Source organism: Natator depressus, chromosome 18 (assembly GCF_965152275.1).
Source record: "Natator depressus isolate rNatDep1 chromosome 18, rNatDep2.hap1, whole genome shotgun sequence".
NCBI classification, from domain to species: Eukaryota; Metazoa; Chordata; order Testudines; family Cheloniidae; genus Natator; species Natator depressus.
This window is the reverse complement of record NC_134251.1, coordinates 17,625,261-17,639,740: the sequence shown is the minus strand read 5'-3', so window position 1 is coordinate 17,639,740 and position 14,480 is coordinate 17,625,261. Positions and strand designations below refer to the sequence as shown.

Genomic DNA, 14,480 nt, shown 5'->3' with positions numbered 1-14,480 from the left:
TCTCCCTCCCCCTGTCCTGCAGTGGGGGGCGAGCCCTGTCCCCAAAACCAATGTCGTGACCTGTCATGTCCTGGTGCGCTTGCATTACCTCCAGGGGTGCGCTATGCCCCTGTGGTCTGCGGTGGCTGTGATTTTGGGGGGGGGAGGAGTTCTCCCTGCTTTGCCAAAAGGGACGAGTCCCTGCCCCCAAATCACGGTCACAAGCCCTGCAATGTCACGATGTGCTGTGACTGCACAGCCATGCCGTGTTGCGACATGTTGTGTCCTGATGCCCTCATGTTATGGGGTGCGCTATGCCCCTATGTTCTGGGGCTGTCATGATTTTAATGGTGCGAGCAGTTCTCCCTGCTTTGGCAAAGGGAACGCGTGCCCTCCCCCAAATCACTGTCACGAGATTTGCAAAGTCGTGACGTGTTGTGGCCTGCCACGATTGCGTTATGTCACAGGGTGCGCTACGCTCCTATGGTCCAGGGCTGTCATGATTTTAATGGGGCAATTAGCTCTCCCTACCCTGCCAAAGGGATAAGGTCCTTCGCCAAAATCATGCTCACAGGCTGCAGCTGTGAAACATAATGAGACACCGCACTACAGCATGATAGTGTTATGACATGAGGATGGTATGTCAGGTTGCGATATGGTAATGTCATGCTTGGATGCAGGATTATTGCATCACACTCACAATAGTTGCACTGCATGTTGTGTCCCACCATATCACAGTGATATTTTAATGTGACATGTTGTATGGTGACAGTTTGGCTCAATCTCATTAGATATTTGCAACACCCTGGTGGCATTTTGACACAGCATGATGGATACAATTGTATTGTGTCATATTATGCACGACGCTGTTGTGATATGCTGTAATATATTTGATCCAATGTCATGTGTCAAGTGGGCATTTTGACGTAGTGTGATGTTGTGATGCAAAATAGCTATTCTGCCATATGATGAAACTTTTGATGTTACATGCCTTTCACTGCCCATGTATTTATTATTTTATTTAAAGAATAATCCCCCAATATAGATAAAACAGACCAAAAACATATCACAATAAATTTTGACGCAATTCAATCAGTTATGTTGCCACATTTCAAGAGAAATTAGACTTAATTAGACTTAATTCTTGACAATGTGAAGTTTTGTCAGAATGTATTCATATTGCCTCCCAATACAATGACCTTTTGATACATTGTTGTGTTATGTTGTATAGTATGGTATTGTAATGCTTTGCTGTACTGTTTTGACATCATGTTATTATCTGATGACCTTCTCATGTACTGTGAGGCTCAAAACTAGGTTGTAGCTTCAGTCTTTTGTCTCAGCTGATACTTCATGGAAAACTGGAAAATGGTCTATTTAAAACCAAATTTATTTCTGTATCATACAAGTTCTGTGTGTATGTATATATATATATATATATATATATATATATATATATATATATATATATATATATATAATTTTTTTACTCATGAGGACAATAGGATCCCAGTTTAATGTTGCAGGAAAACACGTTCTTTGTTAAGCTTTGTAACACTTCACCCCCTCTGTCAAGTGCTCTGGGGTACTCAGATGAAGCACAAAGCATTATTATTAACTATTTTATTTGCTCCTGTTGCTCATCTGAAGGTTAAAATCAAAATGTATTTATGGTATCATAGTTCATGCAGCAGTGACTGATGCCACAAATAGTGAGGTTTATGGGACAAATTCTCCAATGGTGTGAGGAATACAGTCCTGTGAGTTCAAGGTGGAGTTAAAGCTGCAGAAATTTTTGAGCTGTTGAATAACCAAAAGCCCTTTTCTTGCAAGTGATCTTAATAACAGAGAGAATGCAAGAAAGAAGAAAATATAGCCCATGGCAACAGAATGGTTTCTACGTAGAATGTTTTTTCAAAGTTTTCCATGAAGTGTCAGTGACTCTTTAAACCTTCTGTACAAATATGATCATTTTTTGTGCATTATTCCCCTCCATGCAATGGTATAAAAATACGTCATGCTAATTTTTTATAGTAAAGTGCTGATGCTGTTTTTAATCCTTATCCATGTTATTATTGTACTTATGGTGTATGTTAGGTCTCTCTTTGAAATCATTTCTTGTTGCTGCTCAGTTAGGACCTGATCCAATGCCCACTAAAGTTAATGGGAGACTTTCCATTGGTTTTAATAGGTTTTGGATCAGACCCTCCAATTATCCTTCATTGCCACATATAGCATAGTCTCCCATCTGGAAAGCACAAGTTTCTCTTTTCACAGAGGGTGAAATTTTCCCAGCATCATTTGGTTTGGGCCATGGAAACTCCAGTACTTTCATTATGTGAGAAGGTGGGGTGTTCTGAGTCACAACTCAGGGGGGAACTCCTACACCAATCCACATGATAGAGGTGAGCTCTTCACAGTCCATTGTAGAGGGATAGGGACATGATGTGGAATCCACAAAAGGACTGAGGCACTGCAATGCTGAGTGTCATGGTGCCTAACTGTTAGGCACCTAGAAAATCACAGGAACCATACTCTGATCCACAATGCTGAGTTAGGCTCCTAGGTTCCTTATACGATGAATGAGGTGAGACAGGTGCTGGGAAACGAAGTCCACAAAAGCCAGCAGACTAGGCAGCTCTCTGCCTAACCTAGCCAATGGGAGATGCTGATTTGCTAAGCCCTGCCCCTTCCTTAGAGGTAGGCATTACTCTGCTAGTGATGCATGAATGGGAACCCCTCTCTTGGCTCTGGCACCTATGTAGTTTCTTGAGGAAAAGAGAGAGGTACCTGCCTCGCTCCACACAAAACATCTAGAGGAGGAGGAGCTGGTGTTGCTACTGCCCACCTTATAACTTTTAGCTCAGTTGTTAGAGCATTGCTCTGGGATGTGGGAGATACAGGTTCAATTACCCCTTCTCCCCCTGGCAGCGAGGGAGGAAGGGTTTTGCACCTCTCAGGAGAGTGCTCTAACCACTCAACTATGGGCTATTCTGATGTGGGGATCCCTGTGTCTCTCCTGTTGAAGCTCTTCCACTGTGGATAAAGAGTGATTGGAGGAGGGACTTGACCCAGGGTTTGCTGCCCACCATTTGGGTGCCCCAACCGCTGGACTACAAAGTCTTTCCCAATCTCTCTCTCTCGCTCTGTGTCCGGCCCAGTTATTCTTTATTTATTTATCTAAGTGGAAGAGTTTCAACAAGAGAGAATGATATTAGATTAACCCATAGCTCCATGGTTAGAGCACTCTCCTGAGAAGTGGGAGATCCCTGTTCAAATTATTTCACCTTCTCTGCCAGGGAGGGGAGAATTGAATGTGGGTCTCCAACATCTCAGGTGAATGATCTAACTACTGGGCTAAAAGTTATAAGGTGGGCACCATGACCACCTCTTCTTCCTCCTTGAATGTAGAGTGAGAGAGCAGTGTGTATGTCCAGGTGCCAAGTGAGTGAGTTTGGTGGAAGTTTTGGGGATTGCAGTGGGGGATGCATGAACCTAAATCTGGGTTTAGGCACCTAAGTAGCTTGGTGGATTCCACCCATACTCTCTGGCTGATGATTATATGGACCCAGAGGTTGCATGCCCAGCTGAAGGAGCAACCAGGGAAAGTGCCATTCCCCCACTCACTACCCCAGCATAGTTTCCCAGCACAAAGCCTGTTTAATAAGTCCTTGTCTACACACAAACTTCTACCACTTTAACAAAAGGTATGCTTAAAACCAGTTTGCTTAAACCAGTACAAAACCCTTATTTGGGTTTAACACTGTCTTATATTGATTTAGCTCAAATTGATTTGAGTCCCAATCCTGCAAAGACTTAGGCACATACAGTTGAATTCAATGAGGCTACTTATGTGCATAAAATTAAGCACATAAGTCTTTGTGTGAATAGTCTTAATGATGTACCATCTGGTAATAACTCCAAGTGAATGCCACAAGGTATTTACTGAATGTGGGTAAATTTTATCAACATTGGGGAAGTATTTTCTGGTAACAGTGAGAGAACTGCATCAGAAACAAAGGTTATGAGGAAGTGACTCAAGCTGAGCCTACTCTATACTGGTAAAGTGTCACGAAGATGGAAGGATTATTTTTGTCTTTGTATCAGAACCAGTGGGATAGGACTGTAATATTTATATGGATCCAGGGAAATTATAAATTGTTCCGACAGCATGCTAACCACATGCCAAAACCTGTTGCAGCTGCTTTATATCTGTGAATAAATATGTCACACACAGCAAATTCTGTATGTACATTATTAAAATGTCACACGTGGTATCTGTGTGACTAAACAGATCATATTCAGCACTTACAGTGTCTCAGCTATTGTAGCTCCTTGACTAAACAAGTCACACTTGGCAGGGTTGGTTTGTTTGTTTGTCATTGCATATGTAATAGAATTTTAACTGAATAAGGGTAGGTCTACATAGCCCATGGCTGCGAGTCTCCCTCAGGCTCACTGCGCTCATGCTACCACACTAAAAAGCTGTGTAGACAGAGCTTTGAAGCTGCACCTCAGGCTGGAGCTCAGTCTCTGAAGCCTGGGGAGGGAGGTGGGCTTCAGAGCACAAGCTCCTGCCTGAGACGCAACATCTACACAGCTACTTTTAGGACTGTAGAGCAAGCCCAAGTCTGTCGACCCAGGTTGTGAGGCTCGCTGCTGCAGGCTATGTAGACATACCCTAAGATGGCTGGATTGAACAAGGCTGCAGACCTTTTGGCTCTAGTACTATAGAGGTAGCATTGAGGCTTTTTCAAGTTACTTACTAGCACTAAGGGGTCAAATCCTTCTCAATGTATATGTATGCCTAAATTGCTTTTTGCTGGATTGGGGCCAGAGTGTTCAGCACCTTGATAGATTAAGCCATTGTTTAGTTTGGTATTTGTTTACATTATATATATTTCACTGTGAGTTGTTCACCCTGACATTTTTATTGAATTTGGGGGCTGTTTTGTTGGGGTAAAATTTTCAAGAGCTCCTAAGTCCTATTTTCAAATATGACAAGCATTTAGGGTCAGATTTTTAAAGGTATTTAGGCACCTAACAATGCAGTTAGGCACCAAGTAAGATTTTCAATGGGAGTTAGGCACCTAATCGCTTTCTGTGCTTTCAAAATTCCCACTAGGCACCTCTGTGCATCTTTAGATGTTTAAGTATCTTTATAATTCTGACCCTACATGCTTGAGTCACTTTTGAAAATGGGAACTTTTACTCTTGGTTCCCTCTTCACCTCCATTTTGCTTCCTAAGTTTCAGTCACATGCATGATCATAACTCGGAGTCTGACCCTCTTTCCCACTTTCTTTAATATTTAATTCATAGAGAAATTCAGTCAGCAAATAACAGCTCTTATACTGTGCAAACAGACTTTGCCCTCTCTGTGAAACAATGGGCCAGATTTGTTCTGTTTAAAAATCCACAACAATTGTGCTGTTGAATGTTAATTGTTTGTTATTTTCAGTTGCTAATATGCTGCATCCAAACAGTAATGAAATACAAACAGTAATGAAATATCTGATATTTTTGAAAAACAATTTACACAGAGTGCTATAATACAAATGATAAAATAATAATAGACATACTTTTTACTGATGCCACTAATTAGACTGTTTTCTCTACTGGTTATGTAGTAATTCAAACACAAATTGTACTAAATCTGATGGACCCGATTCTTCTCCCATTGACACAGGTTTTAATTCTGATGGAATTGCTCCCTGGCTTACATTGGTGAGAGTGCATTCAGAATGAGGCTGGCTAAGTCTAAGATCCACAAAAGCAGGGAAATTTACAATTAAAGATTAAGTAACCAGTGTGTGGTATCTAGATGGTGCTCTAGATTCAAACTAGTTTGTACATTTTAGGATACAATTCTGTATATAAAAGGAGTTGGGTAAAATGACCTAATTGTTCTTTTTCAACTCTAGGCCCTGATTCTCAAGTGATGTAAATTGGCATAGCTCCATTGAAGACAATGGACTACCCCAATGTACACCACCTGAGTTAATGGCCCCTAGTTTTTATCATAACATTAAGAATCTGATTCTTGCAATACTTGTGGACTGAAACCTCTCACTGACTTATAGGATGTTTTGGGTTCACAAAGATTGTAACACTGAACCTTAATTGTGCATCCTATAGACCAGGGGTGTCCAACCTGAGCCTGAGAAGGAGCCAGAATTTACCAATGTACATTTCCAAAGAGCCACAGTAATATGTAAGGTTTCAGGGTAACAGCCGTGTTAGTCTGTATTCGCAGACTAACAGCCGTGTTAGTCTGTATCCGATGAAGTGAGCTGTAGCTCACGAAAGCTCATGCTCAAATAAATTGGTTAGTCTCTAAGGTGCCACAAGTACTCCTTTTCTTTTTAGTAATATGTAAGCAGCTCCCCATCTGCTACCCCTCTCCATCCTCTAGCGCCTCCCGCTCACCGACAGCCCCGCCAATCAGTGCCTCCCCCTCCCTTCCCATGCCTCCCACCCGCAGTAATCAGCTGTTTTGCAGTGTGCAGGAGGCTCTGGTGGGGAGTGGGGAGGAGCAAGGGCATGGCAGGCTCAGGGGAAGGGGCAGGGGCTTTGGGGGAAGGGGTGGAGTGGCGGCAGGACCTGGGGCAGAGCAGGGGGTTGAGCAGTGAGCACCCCACAGCACACTGGAAAGTTAGCATCTGTAGCTCCAGCCTTGGAGTCAGCGCCTATACAAGGAGCCGCATTGTGACACAGCCACAGGTTGGCCACCCCTGCTATAGACGTTAGGTACTGGACACATGATAGATGCATGCACTATGAATATCCCTGCTTTTATTTCTATTCACACCCATATACTTCTTTGGAAACTGGATTTGGCCCCTATAATACCTAAATGATGTTTTTGTTAGGTACATTTCCATGTTATTTAAACTGATTTATCTTCATACATTTTTTGTACATAATTTTGTTAAATGAAGCAAACCTATGCTAAAAATCTGTTTTCTTGTCAATTGTCATAAATAGCTTGCTGAGTGAAATTATATTTTTGAATATTAATAAAAATGAATTAATATAGAACACCTGACATTTCTCACAAAACTAGCAATCACTGGGTAAAAATGTGTCTGGAAGCACTATGTCATTGTTGACCTTATTATGGTAGGAAAATATGCTAAAAATGGCCTAGTTTTCTCTTTAAGAGATCCATTAAAATCCAGACTCAAAGTGTGCAGCTAGTAATTAAATGTTAAATTGTAGCCAATTATTTCACATATATGAAATATCTGCTTGATCAAATGTGATTAGTTCATCTCAAAATATAGTCAGCATTTGTGTGTGGAGTGGGAATATTCATACACCAATTATTTCCTCTGGTAGCTGAATTCTATTAAAAGAATTGCCAGTATGGAAGATACTGAGTTCTTTGATATTTGTGAAAAGGAACAGACAGCTGCTACACCATTTTTGGAACAAGAAAAAGATGACGACGACAGTGTAACAGATCAGTTCTGGAATGTGGCGAACCAACCGAAAGGTAAAGGTGAAATATTTTGCAAAATTTACAAATGCTGACATATTAATGTACCTACTCATTTGGCTCTTTGAGACAGTACAATACAGTACAGTCCACACAATAGATTTGGAGTCAAACTGAGAGCTTAGTTATATTGGTATAAATCCAGAGTAATTCCATTGACTCCAATGAGGTTACTGCAGATTTATATCAGTGTACCTAATTATAATCTAGTCTTTCACTGTGTATCCCCAGTACCTCTACTTCTCAAATCAAACAGTTGCTCACAGAGATACTGACCGCACTAATCAGGGTTTGACTGTGTAGTTCCTTAGTATTACACAAGGACAGCATACAGATATTTTACTGGATGCAACCTTTTCTATTTTCGTGCCCTATTACCAATTATTACTCAGAGTGCAGTGCTGGTACTGACCTTAAAATGAAAAATTTCTTAGGCAAGCATTTTATTTTTTCATCATCATCCTGGTACATGGAGACCACATAAATATTTAGTGAGAAATCATTCTATTATTGTTGCAGCAAGCTAGAAGAATGAAAAATATATAAATGCATGCAGTGTAGAATAGGTTAGTGTTTGTTGACAGCATTTTATTATACTGCCTGCCAAAACCTATCAATGATCCATAAATCCTGAATTCCATTTGGCTAATACAAACTTTCTTCTTATAGCACTTACATTTGATCGTCAATGACAGTTCTGTAATGAAGGTGGAGAGCATTTGTCTGTTTTATTTCCCAGGTGTAAAATTGCTTTTATGTGTATTTTGTGACGAGAAGTTTTTGATTATACACAGCAATAAAGCTTTTAAGATGTCATCTCCGTGCTGCTTGTCATGTTTTGACTTGGCAGGAAATGTACATTTTAATGTCCAAAGTATCTTTATTAAACTGTTGTTTTTCTTTAATTTTTGTTAGGACACAAGATTGGAGAAGAGTCAGAGGAAGATGATAAAATCAAAAGCAAGGATGCTTCTGAAGGAGTTGGAGAGGACTTTGATTCTAGCGGGTGAGTAATTTGTATACTCAGTCATCAACTATGCTGGTAATTTCTTATATGGTTTTAATTTGCTTTTTGTGGGAGAAGATTTATTTATCACGACTTCAAGAATACACTGGATTTCTTTATAGGAAGTAAGAATTGTAGGCCTTTCTGACAAAGCTGTTCTAGTAATGGAAAGCAGCAAGGCATAGACAATAATGGTAAGATGCAGACAAATTTTGGGCCATATTTATCACATGGAATTTATTGGGATCTGCAAATAAGTGGGACTTTTGTCTGTGTAAGAACACCAGGCTCGGGTCACATGTTGTTGAACAGATAGGCATCAATATAATGGTACTAATGCTACTTTGGGTCTTCAAATAGGCGGTACAGCAGATTATTATACTACTAAAATCTCAGTAGACCACAGTTAAAAAATCTAACACAGGTCACATGTGAAAATGAGTTTGGTGGTTTAAACATGGTCCAATGGAGGTGCTGCTTCATTTTGATCAAAGCACTCTTAGGCCCGGTTTGACAAGATTGTTAATCTCTTCCCAGGAGTGACCTGGCAAGAGGATAGCAGGAGTGATGAAGATCAGGGAATAAGGTCCATTAGCCTGTTTGCACGTGGAAACTTGCATATCACATATGCTTAGCTATAGGCAGACTTCTACGTTCTCAGTTCCATAGGCACTGAAACTTAAAGTTCATTGAAATAATTAAGAAAAAGAACCACCAGCCCCTTCTCTCTATACATTTCATGAGACCTGAATGATAGTTTATTAAATCAGTGGTACATGAATCACTTAATGTACTGCTTTTAATACATTTTAAGGAAGTCTGAAATGTCCCCTTGATGGCTTTGAATTACTGTCCAAGAATCTAGAATTTTACAGGCTCAGGACAAAATTTTAAATTTGGGGGCCTAAAAGTGCCTAAATAAATGGCTTGATTTTTCAGAAGTGCTGAACACACACAGCTCCCACTGAAGTCAACTGGAGCTACGTATGCTCAGTATCTTTGAACATCAGGTCACTTATTTAGTTCCCTAAATATGGATTTGTGCGCCTGACATTAGCTTCCCACGTTTGAAGTTCAGCTCTGGTTTACATCTGCATAACAAGGATTTTAGTGCTGATTTTGTTCATTTTTTGTTTGTTTTGTTTTTTATGCTCACTGTACATTCATACTCCTGATGGAAACTTAATTTTAAAAACTGAAGGAAAAAGAGTGTAAGTGTGTGTTCGTATACCCCAAATAACTATTTAAATGCCTCAACGTTGTCACAGTGGTTAATCATTTGTCACAGTGGAAGTCTTTTTTTTTTTTTTCTCCAATCTAAAGGGAAAGCCAGGAGTGCCACATGAACAATGGTAATAACAATAATAATAAGACCATGAAGTATGCAGACAGAGTTCGGATATTAAACCTGCGCAGAAATTTCAACCAGCTTGACAACATAGCCAAAGAAAAGGCTCTTACCATTGCAAAAGCAAGGTTAGTGTGTAGCCATGGGGTTCAGCTGTCACACAAGCATAGATACACCACAGTTTTTGTTTTGTCCTCCCAAACAAAAATCAAATTCCAGGATATCATTCCTGATGTAACTATTGTTTATCATTGTTTGTATTATTGTTTGGTGAAAGCTATATTTATCCCAGCAACAGATATATTGCAAACAAGAATGGAGGCTGCAAGGGCACTGTAGGATGCAAATATAGGTTCTGTTTTCCTTAGGTTCTGTAAAACCTTGAAAGCAGTAACTCTATTGATGTAAATGCAGTTGTACCCACTTACCCCAGGGTTGTCATGGAAAAAAATCTAATTATATTTGGATTTATACATTCTCCGGCAGAATTTGCAATCAAAACATTGCACCATTGTGCTTGTGTGAGAGAACCAGAAAGTGAATTTGAATATAATCCAGGATGAAAATTACTAGTCTCTTTCAATTGTCCAAACTGAGAGACAAGTAAATTGAACATTAAAAATTCATTTTCAGTTCATAACTTGTAACACAGGTGAGGAAGCTTTTTTTTTTTCTTTTTAAAGGACTGTTAATCTAACAGTGTCCCTTTTTGTGAAGATAAATGCATGTTACAGACTCAGTTGTTGTTCTCAATTTTTATTCCTCCATACTAAATCATATAAATAGTTCAAAAGAGACACTTGTTGATTTTACATATCGGGAATAAGAAATGGCAGCAATATGAGTTTAAACTCAGTAACTCCCATGCTATAAATCCATACTATAAATCCATTGTGTGATACTCAGGACATTAGTTGAATATACTAGCCATTGCTGCTATCTGTGCCAAATCCTGCCTTGATTTAAACCTCTATTAAAATAAACTGGAATTGCTGAGGAAATGGCAGAAAAAAATAGCCTCTTCTAAGATCCTCAGCTAGTGTAAGCTGTCACAGCACCACTGATGTGAGTGGAGTTGTGACAGTTTACATCATCTGAAGATTGTCCCTTAAGTTTAATGTCAAAAACAGATGTACATTGGCAATGCTCTTTGAGGCCTATATATTAAATAACAACATTAATTCCTCCCTTTAAATGGATAAGGCTAAAAAAGAGTGCTGGACTCATATGAGTTAAACAGGATACAAACAAACAGTGATGAGTATTAATAAAATGAGGATTTCAATACTAGCGACTAGGAACAGATGCTTCTCTAAGTTACTTCTAAGCAACCCCACTGACCCAACTGGCTGTTGGGAACATCAAGTAGATAATTCAGAGTTTGGTGGTCTAGCTAAACTTCTAAAATCAGGACTGCATTTTGCCCTCATATTTCACGAACTACATATTTTCAGGATTTCATCTAATATTCAAAACCACTAATGTGTTGCTATTGTCTTTGGGACTAAACTGCCATGATTCTTTTAAACAAGCTCCCTGAGTTTACGATCACTTAGGGATTTTTAAACAGAATTAATCCTAATTGATAATAAGCACTAAAAATCCCTTTTTCTGAAATGGAACAAGACTTAATTGTTTGAGAAATTGCTTTTTCATATTGAAAATATTTTCCTATTGCTTTATGTTTTATTAGCAATCATGTACAGTCAAATGTGGCCAGCTCATACTGTGTATGCACAATGTGTAATGCAACAAAAGGAATGAGAAAAAAAGCCAAGTTAATCACAAAAGCTATATTAGAGCTGCCAAGAAAAATGTCATCTGCAAGTTATATAGTGAGTTAGGAGTGTTTGGCACTGGGAATTCATGCCTAGGGACCGATAAATGATCAGCAGAGATGATGAAAACTCAAAGAAGGAACCATTATTTCAGCTGTTCTGTTGTCTATTCTGATTGTTAATTCCTCCATTCTGCCCCTCAGGACTACATAGTTTAAATATCACATTAATTTTTTTAAGTGAATGAAAACTGAGTTACTCTTAAAAACTAAGAAATTGCAAAATAAAGCAGGTGGCATGCTTTTTGGCAGTGCAAACAGGGCTGACCTTACAGGTGGGTGATGTGGGCAAGCACCCAGGGCGCCGTGATCAGGGAGATGCCATGGTCAAGAAGTGGGACAGACCTGAGGTGTGAGGTCGTAGAAGGGAGCTTGGAGCAATGGGGTGGGGGGAGGCAGCGAGGCCCAGGGATATTTGGGGATGGGGAGCGTGGGCAAGCAGCGAGAGCCAGGGGGTATGGGTGGGGAGCTAAGGGAAGAAATGGAGGCCTGGGGTGATTGGGGGATGGATGAAGGGTCAGGGGAGGCAGCGGGGGCCAGCGGTGCCAAAATACAAGTTCACCCAGGGTGTTACCTGCACAAAATTCTCTATTACTCGCATACTCTACGGGCACCCACCTTTACCCAGTTCCTAGGGCTCAAGGTGGGGCTCCCTCTTAATTTAGGCACCTACCCTTACCCCATTCCTAGGGCTCAGGGTGTAACCTTACACTCTAGCGCACCCATCTTTACCCTTTCATGGGCTCAAGGCGTAACCCTCTTAATTTAAGCGCTCACCCTTACCCTTCCATGGGCTCAGGGTTACACTCTGCGGGTTTGTGGGGTCTTTTACCAGTGAAAGAGCCTTACACAGTAATATCCTTAACCTCCTATTTAACAATGATTACCAAAAAAAGAATGCACATGTTAAGCATACAATGCTCACCCCTCCCAATAAGGCAGATGAACTTTTTTTGATGGCCAGTCAATATCAGGTCATCTGGGGGACTCCAGCTTCTGCTCTGTATGGTGTGGTTGGCAGGGTGTTGAGGTCTGGCAGCTCTGGTCTTGGGGCTGTCCTGGAGTTGGTTCCAAAGAACTTCCTTTTGAACCCCAGTTTATATAGTGAAACTTGAGTCTTGCTTAGCTGTACCTTAACCAATCATTTTACTAAATTATTACTAAACAATTTTCTAACTAATCCTAACATATTGTAAAATAATTCTTCAACTAATCACACCCCACAATCTTAATTGATTTACCCCTAGAAAAATTAATTATTTAACAGACAGAAACAATCAAAGAACCAGACAGAGACCATACAGATAAACAATAGAGAAGTGGAGACCATAAAGGCAAAACAATAAAGAAGTAGGGATTTTACAACTACAACTTGTTGATAAGTGATTTCTTGCCAAACAGAATGCCATCAAACAAAGTTTTCTTTAACCGTCTTAAGATTTGTTTCCTTATCTGGTGGTGATGGGTACTGTTATGACAGGATCGCCTTCTTAACAGCCCGATATAACATTGTTTTAATCTAATTTAGATGAAATGTGAGGATGTGACTTTCTGCTTTTTGGTTAATGGCTGCTGCTCTTCTAATATGGCTGCAGACAAAGGCCTTGGGCCTTACAATTTGGCTACAGGAAAAGGCCTTATCCTTACGAGAGCACCATTTTCCCTAAGACTGGCCCTGAGTGTAATGCCAGTACAATGCAACCTTAGAGTTGAAAGACCTTGCAAAAGAAAACTTGACTCTTTGGCCTGGATCTGCAAAGGTACATAGGTGTTGCAATTCTCAGTCACTATAAGTGATTCTCAGTCTCTTTCTCTGGCCCAGTTAACATTTTATTAAAGTGGAATGGCTTCAAAAAGAGAGACTGAGAGCAACCCATATCAGAATATCCCATAGTCCTGTGGTTAGGGACTTACCTGAGAGGTGGTGAATCCCTGTTCAACTCCTCCTCAGGCAGACAGGGGAAATTGAACAGGAGTCTCCCACATCAGTACCCTAAGCACTGGGCTGTGTTATAAGGTGGGCTGCCTCTACTTCCTGGTGTTTTGTGTGGAGTTAGGCAGCCTCTGAGCACACTAATGGACTGGGTCCTGCAAGCAAGATAGGTGGAGGAGCTCCTCTCTTCCCCTGGTTTGTTGATCACACTGGGGCTCAGGCATGAGATAGGTGAGTGGACACCTAGAATGAGGCAGCAGTACTCATGCTCAGAGGGAGAAATTTAGGCACCTAGGGGACTTTTACTGCAAAAATTCAGGTGCTGAGAGAGTTTAGGCACCTAAAGGTTTAGGTGGCAGTCAAGCAAGGGTTTTGCAGATTGCATACAGTTGGGACTTGGCACCTAAAACTGGGTTTTGGACATCTAAGTCACTTTGTGGATCTCGCCCTTTGTTTCTGGACTACTGGCCATATGTTTCCCTGGAGTTGAACACTGCAGCAGGCTGGCAATTTTAGCAGAACTTTCAAATGCTCAAGTAATAGTTATTATTAATTATTATGAGTATTACTGTAGCAATTAGGAGCCCTAGTCATGGATAAGGACTCTATTGTGCCAGGTGCTGTACAAATACAGAACAAAACAGACAGTCCCTGCCCCAAAGAACTTACAATTTATGTATAAAACAAGAGACAACAGATGAATGCAGGTAGATGAGGGAGTACAAGGAATGAGATAGTATTGGACAGCATTATAAGCAGTGGTCTTAGCACATCAGAATCCTAATCATTGCCAAACTTTTGTAGGAATCATGGCAAAAGAGAATTTTAAGGAGGGATTTGAAGGAGGATAATGCGTTATTTTTGTGGATATGTATGG

The 14,480-nt window shown here is 40.4% G+C and overlaps 1 protein-coding gene across 1 annotated transcript in view; it reads left to right on the top strand.

Moving 5' to 3' along the window:
- The first annotated feature begins 593 nt into the window (after window positions 1-593).
- CFAP74 (cilia and flagella associated protein 74) overlaps window positions 594-14,480 on the top strand; it is a 103,342-nt gene continuing 89,455 nt past the window's right edge. Inside the window, exons 1-4 of the mRNA XM_074975251.1 lie at window positions 594-617; window positions 7,320-7,476; window positions 8,395-8,485; window positions 9,809-9,961. Coding sequence (XP_074831352.1) covers window positions 609-617; window positions 7,320-7,476; window positions 8,395-8,485; window positions 9,809-9,961 — 410 coding nt within the window. The 5' untranslated portion in view covers window positions 594-608. The remainder of the gene's footprint in view (window positions 618-7,319; window positions 7,477-8,394; window positions 8,486-9,808; window positions 9,962-14,480) is intronic.